The 18,767-nt window shown below is 42.1% G+C and overlaps 1 protein-coding gene across 1 annotated transcript in view; it reads left to right on the plus strand.

Moving 5' to 3' along the window:
* The window catches only part of SHC3 (SHC adaptor protein 3), a 140,958-nt gene that overhangs the window by 39,256 nt on the left and 82,935 nt on the right, over window positions 1-18,767 (plus strand). Inside the window, exon 2 of the mRNA XM_089912927.1 lies at window positions 4,104-4,174. Within this exon, the coding sequence (XP_089769053.1) occupies window positions 4,104-4,174 (71 nt within the window). The remainder of the gene's footprint in view (window positions 1-4,103; window positions 4,175-18,767) is intronic.

The raw sequence follows: 18,767 nt of genomic DNA on the forward strand, positions 1-18,767 counted from the left end.
AGATAAATAAATGATAAATATTGTTAAAATAAAATTTGGGAGAATATTGTAAGAATCTAGGGACACAAGACCTTCTTAAGCAAGACAGGGCATTCCAAAGCTATACAGAAAAGGATAGACATGTGATCACAGTAATTATTACCATATTTCTACAGTAACAATTCTTTTAGGTAAAATGTAGAAACTGGCCATCAAAAGAAAAATGACTGAATGGGAGATTAATATCACATTAATCTATAAGAAAAAGATAAAAAACTTAATAGAAAATTGGGCCAAAGATATGAATAGTCAATTAACAGAAAAAGAAGTGCAAATAGCCAACAAACAAATGAAAAAACTACATAATCTTATTAGATATCAAAGAGATTCAAATTAAAACAAAACAAAAAAAAGAAATCTTTGCCCATGAGAGGCAAAGGTTCAAAAGACTGATGCTGTCCACTGTTATGAAGGATAGAGAAATAAACTTTCTTAGACATTGGTGCTGAGAGGACAAATTGCTACAGCCCCTTGGAAGGGTAACTCAACTCGGCGATGTTGGTGGTGGTGTTCACGTAGCACTGCAAACGTGGTGGTGGTGGTCATCATGTAATTCCCTGAAGTTGGTCATGGTCTTCATATAACTGTAACAGCAGTGGAGGTACTGACATATCTGTGAAGGTAGTGGTGGTAATCATATAACTCTGAGAAGTTAGTCTACATGTTACTCTGCTACATTTGTCATGGGATTCACATGGCTTTGCGTTAGTGTTGGAGGTGGTATTCACAAGAATCTGTGACACTGATTGTGGTCACGTTCATTTAACACTGCAGAGTTGGCTGTGTTATTCAAATAATTCTGCAATGTTGTTGTTGGAGGTATTCATGTGACTCTGCAATGATCAATGTGATAGTATGCATCTAACTCTGCAATGTTGGTCATGTTATTGGTTATTCTGTGAAGTGGGTGCAGGTGGTCTTCACATAACTCTGCTGTGGTGGCCATGATATTCACATAACTGCAATGGTGTGGTGCTGATGATATTCAATTGATGTTGGATGTTGGTTATGGTATTTATACAACCTGTGGTGTTGGTTATGGTAGTCACATAACTCAGTGGTTTCGTTGGTGGTAGTCTTCCCATAACCTCATCATTGGCTGTCTATTCCCAAAGCTCTGTGACTTTGGTCACGGTATCCACATAACCCTGTCATGGTGGGGGTGTTTGCATGCACATAATCAGCAACTGTGGTAGGTGCGTTCATGTGGTTTTATGATGTTGTTGCTGATGTTATTTCCATGGCTCTGTGGTTGGCCAGGTGTTCACATTTCACATAGTACCATGGTGGGGGCAGAGGTGGTGTATGATGAGGCAACCCAAGATGGCTGTTTTTTGTTCTCTGTGCATTCCCTGCTTGACCAGTACTTGCTTCACTTACACCCTACTCACATGGCTGAACTTCCTACATACTTGCCCTCTGTCCAAGCTAGTGATCATTCTGATCTTTAGATCAGGGCATCTCCACTGTGATAGCTTATCAAAGGGGTGGTGAGGGATGTGCTCCTCTGCTGGTTTCCCTGGTAACTGATTGCCAACCTGATGTCAATTCCCCCTATAATTGGTAACCTCCCTCTACCCTGGGAGTGAAGACTACTGCCATGTCCTGCCCGCCCTCTGCTGCACACGGCAGGTTGTCACTCTAGGACCTTGCTTCAGACCTGTAAGATCCCCCTATCCATTAAATTGTTGATGTCTCTGTCACTGACTCCGAACTCTTTCTTGGGTCTTGAGGCTGGGCAAGTGCAGGGCTTGCAGGCCTGTAGGGTGCAGCCCAACAGGTGGTATTCAAATAACTATGTGGCAAATGTCGTGTATTCACATGACCCTGCAGTGTTGGTGGAAGTTGTGTTCACAGATGCTGTGAAATTCATCACGGTATTCCTATAACCCTAAGACGTTATTTCGTTATGGTGTTGGCATAATTGTGCAACATTTGTGGTGCTACTCACATATCTTGTGTTGGTGGTGATGGTGTAATTCAGATAACACCAGGACTTGGTCATGGAACTTACATAGCTCTATGACAATGGTAGTGTTGGCATTAACATATCACTGTGAGGTAGTGATATTCCCATAACTGAGAGAGCATTTACAGAATTCACATTATGCTGTGGTGGTGTTGGTAGTATTTACATATCTCTGCAATGTTATAAAGTGGTCTTCAATAACTCTGTGACAGTGGGCATAGTAATCAGATGATCTACAGTGGCCACGTCATATTCACACATCTGCAATGGTGGTCATGGGGTTTCCCTAAGCCTGTGACCATGGATGTGGAATTTGCATAACCCTGCAATGGTGGTGGTGATGGTAGTCATATATCTCTGAGAGATACTGACACAACTTTGCCACTTTGGTGGAAGTAATTACTTTGGTGGAAGTAGTTAACATTAATTTGTAATGTTGCTGGTGGTGGTATTCACCTATCTCTGGGATGTTGTGATGTTCACATAACTGTGACAGTGTTGGGTGTGGCAATCTTATAACTCGGTAAAGTGTATTGTGGTATCCACATACCTTAGTGACAGTGGTCGGCATATAACTCTGCTGTGGTGGTGATGGCATCCACACAACTCTATAATAGCAGTGGTGGCAGTCACATAATGATGCACTGTTGTTCATTGTTTTCATGTGACTTGTGACATCATTGTAGTATTACATAATTCTGCAATGTTGGTCATGGTATTCATGTAACTTTGTGATGATGTTGCATAAGTCTTCGACTTTGGTGGTGGAGGTAGTCATATAACCCTGCGATGTTAGTCTTCGTATTCACATGACTCTGAGATGTTGTCATTTTAATCACATGACTCTGCAATGTTAGTGGTCGTCTAATTCATATGTCTCTGTGACCATTCATGGTACTCACATAACTGATGAAGGTGACAGCATTTAAAAAACTCTGTGACTGTGCAGTGGTTAGAGTAATAGTCACATTTCAGAGAAGTTTAAAGTTTTGTTTAAAGTTATATAAGAGTATATGACAGATCCAGGCTCAAATTCAGGCTTTCTGAATAATTCAAATGCAGTCTTTTCTGTACTACACCATGAGATCTCTTCCTGCTAAGTCTAAATTTAAAGACATTGGTATAAAACATCTGTACTGTCAAACTCCCCAAAGGCTTTGGAACACAAATATTCTATCTCTTCCACTCTAGTGGTGTGTCTATAGCTTTAGTTTTGGCCATATATTCACATATACACATACATTTTCACGTGTAAAACTGATAAAAAATTTAACTACAAATTTAGACGTGTAAGTTGAAATTCTGAAAATTTATGTTAAATTATGCAGAAGAGGTCTTTCTGGTAAACCAAAATAAAGCACCTTTGGGGGTAATCTATAGTTTATTCATATAACCCAAAATACATTTATTAAATAATGAAGTTTAATGTTGGCCAAAATGTTGGTATTATAGTGTTTTCATTCTTTCTTTAAAATTATAAACTTCTAGAAGCTTTGTAAAACACTAGAAATGTGATGCTGGAATGTTGGAGTTTGGGTGGTGGTTACATGACAGGTACATGTTTAAACAATCATTGAATTAAACATTTAAGATTTCTGGGGACTTCCCTGGCAGTCCAGTGGTTAAGACTTCGCCTTCCAATGCAGGGGGTGCGGGCTCAGTCCCTGGTTGGGGAGCTAAGATCCCACATGCCTCATGGCCAAAAAACCAAAGCATAAAACAAATTCAATAAGGACTTTAAAAAAGGTCCACATCAAAAAAAATCTTGAAAAAAACAAATTTCTGCATTTTACAGCATGCTAGTTATACCTTGACAAAAGTTTTTGAAAATGTATTTCTAAAGAAAGCGAAAATACTAATGGATTTCAGAAAAGTTAAGCATAGTGTCAAATGTCAGCACTCAGGATATTTGCTGATGGGTGTGAGTTATTACTTTTATTACTTTTATAGAAATGGAACAAAGTGTCACCATGAATAAAAAGTTAAAATGTGGCTAAGAAATGTGTATGCCTCCCAAAATGGCCTTGTTGTAGTTAGGAATTGTCTCTTCTTGTCAGTTCTCAGTGCTCATGATTTACATTTTCTCGCCTTGCAGTACTTGGGGTGCATTGAAGTTCTTCGCTCAATGAGGTCACTTGACTTCAGTACAAGGACACAAATTACCAGGTAAGCCCTCTTGAAAATGGACTCCTGTGATTTTACTTTGGAAAGGAATGCTTTCTGAGGTTAACAACTAGAAATTTCCAGAGGGGAATTCTGCCCCTTGAGTGCTGGTGACTGGCGACAGGGAGTCAGGACCCACTGTTTCAAGTCTCTTTAGTGTTCATCCATGTTTGTGACATGTGTGTCTTAATACAAGCCCCCTGAAGGACACTCTCCACTTCTAAGCTCTTTTTATAATTAAGCTGGAGCGTTTATGTTTGTTTCTTTAATAAATGAAACTCTAAGACCAGATTGATATTTTAAAATCTACTGAACTGTGTTATTTGTTTTTAAAAAGAAAATCAAGATGTCAGAGAGAATTTCCAACAGTATACATAGGGAATAAAATGCATAGAATTGGAAGTAGAAATCTTAATGGGAGTAGTAATTTAGAAAGCTGACCAATTATTTTAAGGTGTCAGTGGTTTTGAACAGGTTTATATATTCTCCAACATCAACTAGATTTTAAACTTCTTGAGGGTCAGTTCTGTTTTTGACCATTGGTTTTAAAAAATTCATAGTCTAGTAGAGCGTGTACCTTTAGAAAAATGCCAATTTCAAGTCATCTTGAAGAAGAGAACCGGAAAGCTAGGACTGGGTCTGTGAAATAGCTACATTTCTGAGGGCAATGAGCTTATATTGCTTTGGCAGTCGTGGAATTGTTTAATCTAAATAGTGATATCAGAAAATGCCTCATTTTTATTTCATTCAAATCTCTCTATTGGATATCTTTGGATTAGCAAGCCAAAAAGTAAAGATTGAGCTTTAGAAAGCAATTATTGGTAGTAATTAGCTACTCAGTAGTGTACATTGCCTCAATTCTATGCTTTAAGCACAACAATGAAACCTCTTCTTGCTCATTGAAGAAATTCGTGTTCAAAGAGTTGAAGTTCCCCTTCTCTCTAAAGCAACTCAAGACACACGTATTGGGAGCACACTGACAGTAGTAATCTATACCAAGGGAATAATCCATCTCTACATATTTGTACAAAATGGTTTATGGAAATTGCCAAGGCAAAGAATGGTATTTTGAAGTGAGAGCATTTAAAAGAAAAGTTTGAATGTTTAATCAATCATTCATTCATCCCAGCCATGAAAAATGCACGTGCCGTGTGGGGTGGGCAGAGTGCTTGGCCGCGGGCCTGGGGACACTGGAACCTGTGACACTGGTCACCTTCTCGTGGATGGTGGCAGTTTTTTTTTTTAAACTTACAAAAAACTGAAGTATATTTGATTTACAGTGTTGTGTATGGTGCATTTTCTTTAAAGAGAATTGTCGACCATTTCTACTGAATTCACTTTATAGATATTAGAACTTCTGAGATGATTTTATGTCATTTTAATTCTTCTGATGTATTTATCAAGTGTTTACTGTGGCTGTGCACATGCAGCATGCTGGCCAACTTGGGCTGTCCTGCTTTGCAAGACCTCCTGGTTTGGAGGGAGAAAGATGCACATGCAAATGACTGAGGGTCCTGTGAGGGGCACAGAGCAAGTCGGGCTCCTCAGGAGTGGAGGTGGGTGGGGACCAGTGAGCACACCCAGTGTGCCCTTGGATGAAGGTCTCAGCACTATTTGAGACCACCTATAGTAGTGGTAGAAGAAAGCCGTGGAACAGATATCCAATCCCATTCCATTTGGATTTCAGCAAAGGTACAGCAATGTAATGGGCCAAGTGGAGTGCCATTCTTTGACTCAGAAAACTTGGTGTTGCATTCTGGTTATACCATAATTGCTTTGAGTTTATTAGACTTTTAAGAAAAAATCAATTTATTTATCTTAATTGAAGTATAGTTGATTTACAATGTTGTGTTAATTTCTGCTGTACAGCAAAGTGATTCAGTTATACATATATATATATATATACATTCTTTTGGGTTTATTAGATTTTTGAAAACTATGTTTGCTTTTCTTTATGATGCTTTCTATTGTTTGCCTCATTTTTATCGTGTGACATGTTTCTTATTTTAGTAATAGCCAGAGACCACTTGTAGGAAACAATTTGACAAGTCAGCATCAGAAAGAAGCCTTTGCACCCAGGACAGGAATGCCCAATGATGCCCTGTAGACGTGGCATATTTTAAAGCCTACGTGGTAGCTGAGTGTTAAACACCCTATGATTAAACTCTACCACCGAGGTTTACTTTATATACTAAGGTCATTCTTGAAAGGTTTTAGGGAAATCTAATGTAATTGTTAGATCAGGCCCTAGCAAAGCCTGTTTCCAAAGCTTCTTAGCCATGCCTTTCATAAAAATACACACACATATATATATATATCTATATCTATATATATATATCTATATATATATATATATATATATATATATCTTTTATAAGGAAACAACCAATCCCTACTCATCTGTTCCGCTATTTCAAGGTTTGGGTGTGTCTTTTAGAGGTTCTGACAGCCAAACCAGATGTCCTTTTGTTGGGGTCAGTTTAGTTTTATGCTGTTCCTGAGTCGGGGTTCAGATTGATTGTGGTGCTTGCAATCACATCAGCATTGGATTACTGATCTCTTACTAATAGGTCACTTTAAAAACTACCCGGGAGCTGCCATTGTTGGTGACTGTTAATGGCCTTGCCCTCCTAGCGCTCTGGGCAGAGGCTGTTGGTGACTCGTTCACAGTAATCAGTGCCCGCCGTGTGGAGGAGATGGCCTGTATGTGGAGCCCAGCTCTGCTAATTTCTACCCCAATGGTTGTTGTGGGAAATAGAACAATTTCTATATCTGATGCCCACAGGACAGGCCCTGGCAAAAGGGCAGCCTTGTTTAAGTGTTTGCTCCGTCCTGTTGCCTGAGCTTGTATTCAACAAGTACTGGGACACAAGACCCCAGTGTCCAAAGAAGTGAGTGTTGGCAAGCATGGGGGCATTTGAGGGCATATAGATCATGGCCTTGACAGCCACTGCTTCCCCGGGTCAGCCTGCTGGTAGGGTACATGGAGGAGTTGAGAGATTCGGTATTTGTGAAAGTCTGCCCAGGGGACAGATGCACACCAGAAGAAGAAATATCTCCTGTAGAAGAACTAGCTTCCCAATGTGCCCCTGGTCACACACCCGGCATGGCCTCACAGAGGGCGAATCTCTTGAGCTCCCTCCCCTCAATGTGTCCTCTGTCCGGGAAGACTCCCTACTCCCTTATGACAAGGCACTGTTAAGGCCATACAGGAATCCCGCTGCCGAAGGTGGGCCACTCTAGAGCTTGTGGCAACTGCCCTGTGCTCCCTGCCCCCCCACCAGGAGCACGTCACAGTCCTTGAAACCCACAAGGGACTGTTCTTCCCGTGTATATTTCACACCGTGCTGTGCAGCCCCTGAGGGCCTTGGGGGAGGGTCTCAGCTTGGTGTCACCCTGGGGAAGGTGGGGGTCCCAAGCAGGGAGGACCCAGGTCCCCAGTCAGAGGTCAGTCAGAGACCTCGGCTTTCATCTGAGTTAAGCCACTGGGTCTCCACACGAGGTGACTGTGGTACAATGCTGACAGCCACTGCTCCGGCGACTGGCCACTCTGCCCATGGGAACCACAACCTGCGTCTCCCTGAGACGTCCTCTCCTGCGACTTCTCTCACCTTGCCTTGGGGGAGGAGTTGAACTAAGTTATTGTACTTCCCATCAGAGCGAGATGTGCCTCATCAGATGGGGCCCACTCCGGGGAGATCGAGCTCTCGGTCTGACACTTGGAGAGCAGCCTGTTGGGCCGCCCTGCAGGGTGACAGGAAGCTCCCATGTGCTGTGGTCATGGGAATAACACGGCCTTACTTTCTTTCCCCCATCCCATCTGCTAATCTTTATTTGATTTATCGTGTTAAATTTTATCTATTATGGGAAATCACCTTAAGCCGTTTTTAGGGCATGGAAGGCTATAAATATATACGCAGTTAAACCCAGAGCACTCAGCAAGGTGGTCCTTCTCCAACAGTAAGTGTGAACATCTGATGTGTATTTTTGGTTCTAAATGACCCCAGCTGTTCTCCTGCACCGCTTGGACTCATCCGATAACTGCTGAGTTTGCTTTCCACTCAGGCCCACGTAGACATGTGGGCTCAGTGTGCGTGGTTTTGCTACACTTCCTGGGTGAGCTTCTATTAATAAAATGTTGTCCAGGGCCCACGACAAACCTGCTTTTCCAAATTGTAGAGAGTAAACAGTTGGATCTAGTTAACGGTTTTCGTTTCCCTCATTTTAAAGTTGTCATATTTTCAATGGGCCCTGAAGATACTGGTTTGACCCAGACCTTGGCCAGCACTGCCCGTGGATGTGACCACTCCCTAGCATTCCGCTTTGCATCCACACACTGGAGGGTTCTGCTTTGGAATTGGGGCTTTTCAAAAATTCCCCAGGAGCATGCATAAACTCCTTTTGGTTTGAAACCAAACTCAAAATTTGTAAAAGGAGAACATTCTTCTTTGGGGAAAGTATTTCCTTCTGTTCTTATTCAACCTATTGATGGGGTCTCCGGAGACTTTTATCGTGGATGCTAGCACATGTATTGAAGTTCAGAGTCACCTGGCCACGACCTTCTCATGTTACCACAGCTCGAGGAGGCAGAGTGTAATGGACACAGAATCAGCCGTGAGCTGGTGAGTGGGACTGAACTCTGTGACACTGGATCTTCTCTGTCTGATGTTTCATGAGGGGACTTTGGTTAGAAGGTAGATGTGTGACCACGTGGAATTGCTCTGACAGTGCTGGGCACTGTGATAGCTGCAGGGCCGTGAGTTTGAACAAAATAGCCGGCATTGTCTGGAGGCGGAGGAGAGAAGGGAGCCCAGAGACGAGGTGTTCAGAATCACGGATGCTCCTGCTACAGTGAGAATGGCGGCCTGGCTTGCAGGGGCATTTCTCGCCAGTCGGGTGTGTGGAGGGGTCCATCCTCAGCCTGAAGGAAGGCAAGTCAGACGGCCTCGGTGCAGCGTCTCCACTCTGTCCACCCTCCCTTCCCCGAGTCGACCTGGCAGGCTTGGTAACACTCACTCCTCCAGTCACTTCTGGCTCAGTGCTCTCAAAAAGAAGAGAAAAAGGCCAAGGTAAAACCTTTCACCATGCAGTCCTTTAGCTCCATCCAGTCCCCGCGCATCCTCATCCGTGTGCATTCATCCCAGCTGCAGTGCATTTCCCCTCGTGTACTTGAAGGCCCCCCGGCACCGTGCGCCCTCGTTGGACTTCCTGCAAGAGAGGGGCCAACCAGGCTGCGGGCCAGGTGCCCTGGCCCCCTCCCCCCACACCGTATCCACTGCAGCCCTTCACCATCTTGCTTCAAACATTTGTGTCGTGTGGCCATTTCATCACCAGTTCATGGGGATCAGAGCAGCGCACAGGGTGTGGTTTGGGAAAAGGCCATATTTACTAACAAGATATTTGTGTTGTTTGTGGAGGCTTTCCCACCTCAGGGCAGCATTCACCTGTGAGGAGCTGCGGGGGCAGAAGATGGATGCAGAGGACGAAGGGCAGGTAAGGCGTTGGACACCTCTGCCTCTGGGAGAACTGCACACAGCCCAGGGAATGACACGGGGTCTGGTTGCACTACCCTGAACAGTAGAAAGATGGAAACACCCAGGAAGGGTGGCGGGGGGGGCTCTGAACATCTTCTTTTCAGGTTTGGGGTGATCGTTCCCTCTTGGACTGTGACATGGACTCTACATGCTGCACCAAACCGGCAGGACTTTGGCTCTGTAGCTTTCTCACTTTGCAGGCTGAGAGGAAGAATTTGGAAGGTCCCTTTTTTGTAAACCCATCGTATCAGTGATGTTAAGACGTGTGCTTGACACCTGGCAGGTGACATGGAAAACAAGGCTGACTTTTGCTTAGGTGCCTTGGTGCTCCACGGATCTGATCTCTCCAATTAGACTCCTCGGTCATAATATTGGAGAATTCCTTTTTCACTACAAAATAAACACCTGTAATGTTGATTTAAGTTCAACATGCCAGGAAAAGGAGCAAATCTGTAACAGTCTTCCCTGAGGCTGGTTGACTCTCAGGATTAGAAAGGAGAGCGGCAGGTGTGAACAGCCTGCACACCCGTCCCTCTGTACTCGACTAGTGCAGGTTGGTTAACTTGTGATTTTAGCCTTAGTGGCTCGTTCTAAATTTACTTTTTCTGAACACGTTTTTCAGACTGAGTCTCTCGAAGCCTTCCACCCCCAGGGGGACGAGGCCTGGCAAGGGGGGGAGTTAGTGTTTTCTCAGTTTAGAATTTTTTTTGAAAACACCAGCTTGCCTGCGTGCAAACGCATCCGGGCTTTGGATGAAGCAGGCTGAGTCCTTCCGCTTTACTTCTACATCGTTACTCAGGGCTTAACACCAACCAGAATAGTTTTGTGCCCCTGTGCCTCCTTCGTCATCATTTGCATGTGAGAATGTGCTAGACAGGGGTGCATGGATCACAGGTGCCCAAGAAACCACGACCGGGGAAAGAGGCCCAGAGTCACAAGGCAGTGGGACAGGCAGCAGGAAGCATGGGAAAAGTACCTCAGAAACATGGAAGAAGATCCCTGGGGCCTGGACAAGTCTGGAAGGACTTCCTGGGGAAGGGAGCATTTAACCCCTGGTGAATTTCTCCCCCGACCACATGGCAGACCAGAAGGAAGCATAAAACTGAGGCAGTTGCTTGCACTTGGGCCCCACAAGGGGTTCTGCCTGTCTGCCTCTGTGCAGTAATTCTAATGCCTGCCAAAGGGTGGGGCCTGAGTCGGATGCCGCGAAGGAACACAGGGAACCGTCTGCACCCATCTGAGGTCCTGCCCCGAGCCCGGCTGCCTTAGGACATCTGGGCCCTGGGGCAAAGGGACACGGGTGTCTGCTTTCCGATAGGCCTCAATTTCATGTTCTGTCTCTTCATGCTAATACATGTTGAGGCATTCACCCGCTTTGTGAGGATTAAATGAGACATTACTTCTGGAAACACCTGGCACAGGCTATGTAGAGGAAAGGTCTCAAGGCCATTCCCTTGACCAGACCCACACGTACATGTATGTGCCTTAATCTGTCCTCTGAGCAGACCCTGAGACTTGGTGTGGGGAGCGTACTAGGGAGGGTGTGGTAGGGAGCAGAGGGTGGGAGTGGGCTGAGGGTGCTGGCAAAGCCTCCATCAGAGCAGCGGAGGCCAGACCCTGGCCCTGGAGGCAGCGTGGCCATGCTTATGCAGACGTCCCTGGAACCTAGAGTAGGCTGGGGGCTGCGAGATGACAGCTCTGGCTGAAGGCTTGCGGCTCCAATCACTCAGCTCCTGGGCCTGTCTCTCTGAATTGGATTTTTCTCTTGGGACCTCCTCTCTGAGCAGCTGTCCCAGCCTGATCTTTGGACAGCAGTCTGCTGAGCAAGTCAGAATCTAGAATCAAGAGTCTCCTGTTGCTGCTTGATCAAGAGGGTTGCATCCTTCAGGAAGCCACAAGTGCTGGCAAACACCAGACACACTGGGCCGGGGGGCACACGTGGAAGAAGGAAGTTCGATGTTAATTATAAAACTCCTTTCCTGACCACAGTGACATGATGGTCTTGAGCAGGGCACAAAGCAAATGAGGCACTTGCAGTCCAGTTGGGATGAACGGGGCAAATATACATAAGGAAAATGGTCAGTTGTGGGGCAGAGTGGGCTCTGCAAAGACTGTGCTACTCCTATTCTACTTGTTTTATTCATCCTGGGAATGTTTGTCCTGTGCTTCAGCAGCACTTCATTGAATTTCACTAAATAATGGAAAGAAATATAATAAATGTGTCCTTAAAAACTTTTCATATGAAAAGTTTGTAGAAAGGATGAGGGCCTTGCCACCTTAACTAGCTCAAAGTGAGTAGGGTGGGTTAGAACGGGAAGAGGGGAAGTGGGAAGCGGGTGACTAGGGGGTGAGAGGATAGATGAGATGAGGAAGGGTGGGCTGGGTGAGGGGATGCGAAATGGGAAAGGCTGCATAGAAGTGGGGTGAGACGCGGTGGGCTGGGTAAGGTGGAGGGGGCTGGGTGGAAAGGACAAGGTGCCATCTTTCTCTCCCAGAGGCTCTGGGCGAGTCGTATTCCTTTTCTCGCCTTGACCATTGGAATAAACCAGTCTGATTCTTATCTTTTTCCCAAACTAGAAAATACAGACATTATTCTACTTCCTTGTTTCTCCTTTCATTTCAAACACTGGTTAACACTTTATCAGGATGACCCCATCATCATAATTTTCTGGCAAGCCGGTTATGGAGATCAGGGGCAAGTTATGTAGCTCTCTCTCCCACTGAGGGCATAGTGCCCAAGGGCATGAAAACTTCCAACCATGGGACCTGTTCCTATGAACCTGGGTGGAGATATCTTTCTACTGACAGTCTGCTGGCTGGGTGTGTCAAGGTCAACTGGGTATGCATGGACCGGCAGCTCAGGGCTTGGCATGGGCTTGGACCTCCGGTTGATTGTACAGATGAGCCAGGATCTCACAGGATGTGTGGCTAGGAAGGGCAAGTGGCTAGGATAAGTTCATTGAAATGTTATCATTGAAATACAGAGAAAGGGGTTAGATACAGTGTCTAAGAGTTTAAGCTGAGCAAGTTGAGGACTTTGCAGAGCCTCATGTGCAATACCTCAAGATTTGTTTGTTTGTTTGTCTGGTTATTTTTTTACTTCTTTAGCAGCTGGCTGTGTCTCCTGGTGAAACCTTTGGTTGGTAAAGACATGTCGCTCTTTACGTGAAGGCAGAGGAAACAGGAAACTTGTCAATTACCATGATGCCCTGCCATGGAGATTCTGTTGCACTGGGTTGGGGCGAGGCCTTGGGTGATCCCCAAGGTGGTCTGCTAATATCTCTGGATGATGGCAATAAGAACAGAAGATCTTTGTCTCTTCTCTACCATATTACACCACATGGAAAGGAATTCTCACCTAACCTGGGCTCCACTGTACTATGGATTTCTTGAAGAATCCAGCAGGCTGGACATAGAGGGGCCACACAGATATGTTCCGACCTGGGACAGGGTCCCCAAAGATTTAACACACATACACATATCATCTCATTTTCTAGAGCAGTGGTTCTCAAACTTGGACATAAATCAAAATCACCTGGAGACCTTGTTACAACAGATGGCTGGGCCCCACCCCCAGAGTTTTTCATCAGTAAGACTAGGGTGGGAGCTGAGAATTTCCATTTCTGTCAAGTTTTCAGGGGGTGCTGATGCTGCCAGATCAGGTACCACACTTTGAGAAGCAATGTTCCAGAGTTCTATTTTTAACTTCTGAACCATTTGCAACTACCATCTATGAAGCCACAGTTTGAAAATAGGTCCATTTATTATTTTTTCAAGTGATCCCACTCATCCAAAAATTTTAAAAATGGAGAGTATACATGGCTTGGTGGCTTAGAATGGTTTAAATGGAATCTATAAGATGAATATGTGGCGCTCATACCATACTCTCCTTAAGGACCATCTGGTATGGTGTATATTTATAATCCTCATGCCAGAAGCACATTTGTGTCAGAATGTACCCCTCTGATTGCTCCTTTTCTGACTCTTTCTCTGAGTTCACTTACCCCAAATATATCATTCCATAAGGAACCGTTTGCCCTTGCTGAGGGCAGCCAGTGTTGCAGGTTTTGGAGTCAGATTATCCGGTCTTCTTCTAGGCTGAACAACATTCCAGCTGTGTGATCTTGTGCAAATAACTTAAGTTCTCTGTGTCTCACTTTCCCCATCTTTAAAATGGGAATCATAATGGTACCTTCTTCATTGGGTTGAGAAGAAATTGTGTTAATATCTGAAAAGCACTTAACATGCTGTCTAGTACATGGAAGGGCTCAAGGCATGTTAACTAATACTGATATTTTCATTTTTATTATATCCTCTCATTGTTGGTAATCTCATTGCTTTAAATACCACTTCTAGGTATATAAGCCACAAATCTGTATCTGTACCTCTGGATCTTCTCTTAAGTCCATCCCTGTATTTTTAGCAGCTGACTGGACCTGTGTCTTCTTGGAGATGCTCGGTCAGTCGCCAAGTCCTAAGCAACCTATCTCTGCCTCTCTGTTCTGTTTACATCCCTCCATTCTCACCTCTATTACCATAGTTAGGTCCAGCTCACATCTCCTTGAATGCTTGTCATAACTACAGCCCACGCATTCTCTCGAAGTAGAAACCAGGGAGTCAGTCTTATATCATCTCTCCTCCCTGTTCAATTACCAATGCTGTTGATTCTCCCTTGGAAGCCTCCTGAATAATTTCTCTCCTTTCTTCTAGTCTCTCTCTCTCCTTCAATTCTCTTTCTACTTGCTAATCCTGAATGTGCCTGAAACATATTACTTCCTGTTAAGTTTCATTGTTTTATCCACTACCTGCAGAATACAATGAAAAAAATTTTAATGTTATTCAATGTTCTATTTGACCTGCCCCAGCATAACTTTCCAAATATATTTCTTATAACTCCCCATTATGCTTCCTTTGCACAACCACACCGACCTACACACTGCCCCATTCTCCTGGTCCACTGTCACACCTCAAGGGCAAAGATTCAGCCACAAGAAGTATTTGCTTTTGCCTTGAGCTATAAGACCACTTTGTCTGAATTGCTCTACAGGCTTTTACGTTCTTGCACATTGTATTAGACTTTTAAAGACACAGGCTATATTTCATCTACTCTAAAATACCATCTCCTATACAAAACACTTCATTTTTTATAACCACTAAAAAATCAAAAAGAAAGCACTGCCTATTAAAATATGAAACAATGCTTTCACGTCACTTAGATTCAATTTACATAAATTGAAAAAGCTATTTTGGAATTTTGCAGACACAGATTTATATCATTATAATACTTCTACGTTTGTTAGAAGGAAAATATAAGTAATATGAAAAAGATATTCCTAAAAATTTCTTCTATTTCAGAGTCTGAATATAGTGAATCTTCTTTTTTTTTGACTTAGAATCTTGCTATGTTTTTTTTCTAGGCTTTATTGTCCTTTGGGCTATTTCAAGAGCATTAGAAATCAATAAAATTGGAATCAGAAAAAGAATAGAAAAGTGTTTTTTAAAAAGCACTAAAATTGATAAACTACTACTTAGACTGGTCAAGGAAAGAGAGAGAAAATTCAGATTACAAGTAACTATTACTTAGACTGGTCAAGGAAAGAGAGAGAAAATTCAGATTACAGGTAACAGCAAGGACACATTACTACAGATACTACAGACACTGCTAGAATAAGAAGGGAATATTATCAACAATTTTATATCAACAAATTGAATAACTTAGATAAAATAGACAAATTCCCTTAAAGTTACAACTACCAAAGTGGCTTAAAGAAAAAACAGATAAACATAATAGGTCTGTATCTATTAAAGAAATTAAATTCATGGTAAAAACAACAAACAGGGAACTTCCCTGGTAGGCCAGTGGTTAAGACTCTGCGCTTCCAGTGCAAGTGGCATGGGTTTGATCCCTGGTCGAGGAACTAAAATTCCACATGCCATGTGACGTGGCCAAAAAATAAAAATAAATTAATTAATTAAAAAACAAAACCAAACAACAAAAAAACCTTCCCACAGTTTGCTAAACTCACTTATTAGTTTTAGTAGCTTTTATGTAGAGTCTTCAGGAGTTTCTATATAGATGATTATGTCATCTACAAATAAAGGCAGTTTTATTTCTTCCTATCTAATTTGTATGGCTTTTACTTTTCTTTTTTTCTTGTCTTACTGCACAGACTAAGATCTCTAGTACAATGTTAAATGAGTTGTGAAAGTAGACATTCCTGCCTTGTTCCTGATATTAGAGGGAAAGTATTTAGTTTTCCACCATTAACTGTAATATGGGCTATAGGGTTCTTGTGGATGTCTTGTTACCAGATTAAGGAAGTTTCCTTCTATTGGTAGTGAGCTGCGAGTTTTTATCATGAATGTGTGTTGAATTTTATCAAAGGCTTTTCTGCATCTATTGAGATTTTCATATAGTTTTTCTTTCTTAGTCTGCTGATATGAGTAATTACATTGATTGATTTTTTTTAATGTTGAACCAACCTCTCAAGCCATGGATAACCCCTCCAGTATACGATGTATTATTATCTTTTTGATATAGTGCTAGACTCAATTTGCTACTATGTTGTCAGGGTTTTGTATGTAAGTTCACAAGTTATTTTGTTTTTGTTTTATAATGCCTTTGTCTGATTTTGGTATCAGGGCAATGTTGGCCTCAAAAAATGAACTGGGAATTGTTCCCCCTTATTTTCTGGAAGAGACTGTGAAAAATTGGTGTTATTTCTTCTTTAAATGTTTGGCAGAATTCACCAATGGAACCACGTGCTCCTAGAGTTTTCTCTGTGGAAGGTTTGTTTTGTTTTTTTAAAAAGAAATATTTTTTTATTTTTTGGCTGTGTCATGCCCATTTCTGTGAGAAATGCTATTGGAATTTTGATAGGGAGTGCACTGAATCTGTATATTGCTGTATATGGTATGGATATTTTAACAGTATTAATTCTGTCAATCCATGAGCATGGAATATCTTTCCATTTATTTGTACCTTCTTCAATTTCTTTCATCAGTGTCTTACAGTTTTCAGTGTACAGATCTTTCACCTTCTTGGTTAAATTTATTCATAAGTGTTTTATTCTTTTTGATGCAATTTTAAATGGGATTGTTTTCTTAATTTCTTTCTGATAGTTCATTGTTAGTGTATAGAAACACAAATGATTTTTGTGTATTGATTTTGTTTCCTACAACTTTACTGAATTTGTTTATTAGTTCTAACAGTTTTTTTTGGTGGAGTCTTTAGGGTTTTCTATACATAATATGTCATTTGCAAATAGAGACAGTTTTACTTCTTCCTTTCCAGTTTGGATGCCTTTCATATATTTTTCTTGCCTAATTGCTCCGGTTAGAACTTCCAGTACTATGTGGTATACAAGTGGTAAGAATGAGCATCCTTGTCTTTTTCCTGATCTTGGAGCAGCTTTCAGGCTTTCACCATTGAGTATGATGTTGGCTGTGGGTTTGTTACATATGTCCTTTATTATGTTGAGGTATGTTCCCTCTATACACAGTTTGTTGAGAGTTTTTATCATGATTGGATATTGAATTTTGTCAAATGCTTTTTCTGCATCTACTGATATGATCATTATAATTTTTACCGTTCCTTTTGTTAATGTGGTATATCACATTTATTGATTTGCAGATGTTGAACCATCCTTACATCTCTGGAATAAATCCCACTGGATCATGGGGTATGCTTTAATGGTTGTTGAATTTAGTTTGCTAATATTTTATTGAGGATTTTTGCATCTATGTTCATCAGGGATATTGGCCTATACTTTTGTAGTATTCACCAGTGAAGCCATCTGGTCCTGGGGTTTTCTGTGTTGGAAAGTTTTTGATTAGTGATTCTATCTTACTAATGGTCTGTTCAGCAAAATCTTTATACATGCAAGAATATAGATAAATCTCAAAGGCACTGTGCTGAGTGAAATAAGCCAGACACAAAAGGCTGCATGCTATATGAATCCATTTATATGACATTCTGGAAAAGGTAAAGCTAGAGGCAGAGATCAGATCACCAGTGGCCAAGGTCTGGAGGTCGGGGGGAGAGGATTGACCACAGAAACGGCACGGGGAAACCTTTCAGGGATAATGGAAATATTCTATCTTTTGATTTTGTGGTGGTTACATGACTGTACATACCTTTCAAAACTCATAGAACTGAACATCTAAAAGAGTGAATTTCACCTTATATAAAATATCTCAAGAAACCTGTCTTTCCACTATTGTCTCTGAAATTGTTTTTCAAACTAATGATACTCATTCTGCAAATTGTGATGTGTATATGCAGGAAATGGTAACTACATAATGATGGCTGCCTGGCCCACAGAAGTTTCAGAAATGTTAAGATATGAAAAAAATGTGCCTCTTAGAATCAATTCATTGTGCTTCCTTCTATTCCCTAGGGAAAAGAACCCTCTAAACTTTTAAGACCTTTGATAGCATCATCAGAGATGGAATTTTCCTTATACTTCACAGACTTTGATTAATAATTATTGGGTCAGTTAATGCATTTTACATCAGAGAAGCTTCTTAGACCTGAACTGGAAGGCGGAGAATTTTGTGCCTTGGGAAACATAGGGAATGCACAGACAACAATCAGGAATAAAATTTTCATGAAATAACTCTATTCTGTGGATCAAGATGTATTCTTTTTTTTTTTCTGGGTATAAAAATGACACCAAGAAATTAATGTGTGCATATTGGTACAAAATTGGACTGTATAGAAGGAGTGTAACCTCCTACCCACAAACCCAGCACCACATTCCAACTTTCAGATGCACTCTTTTCACATTTTAACATCTCTGAAATCTGGATGCATATATATTCAGTTGTATCTTAACCTATTCCTGCCCAGTGGACTACAGTTGTATGTTTGCTGTTATTGCTGAGCACCTGACAATCTAATTGCTGTTCATGTCAGCTCAGGTAGACAACTTTGATCCTCAATGGTCAGTCCACCAACCATTTAAGGGAACATGAGTCTTCAGAGTTGGTCAAAATCCTTCCCCCAAGCCCTTTTGGAAAGGCCAAGGGTTAACTCTTGCATAATAGCCTTCAGTGGCTTC

Source organism: Delphinapterus leucas, chromosome 6 (assembly GCF_059928025.1).
Source record: "Delphinapterus leucas isolate spDelLeu-1000000601 "Yukka" chromosome 6, BTC_Dleu_Yukka2, whole genome shotgun sequence".
In the NCBI taxonomy this organism is placed as follows: domain Eukaryota; kingdom Metazoa; phylum Chordata; class Mammalia; order Artiodactyla; family Monodontidae; genus Delphinapterus; species Delphinapterus leucas.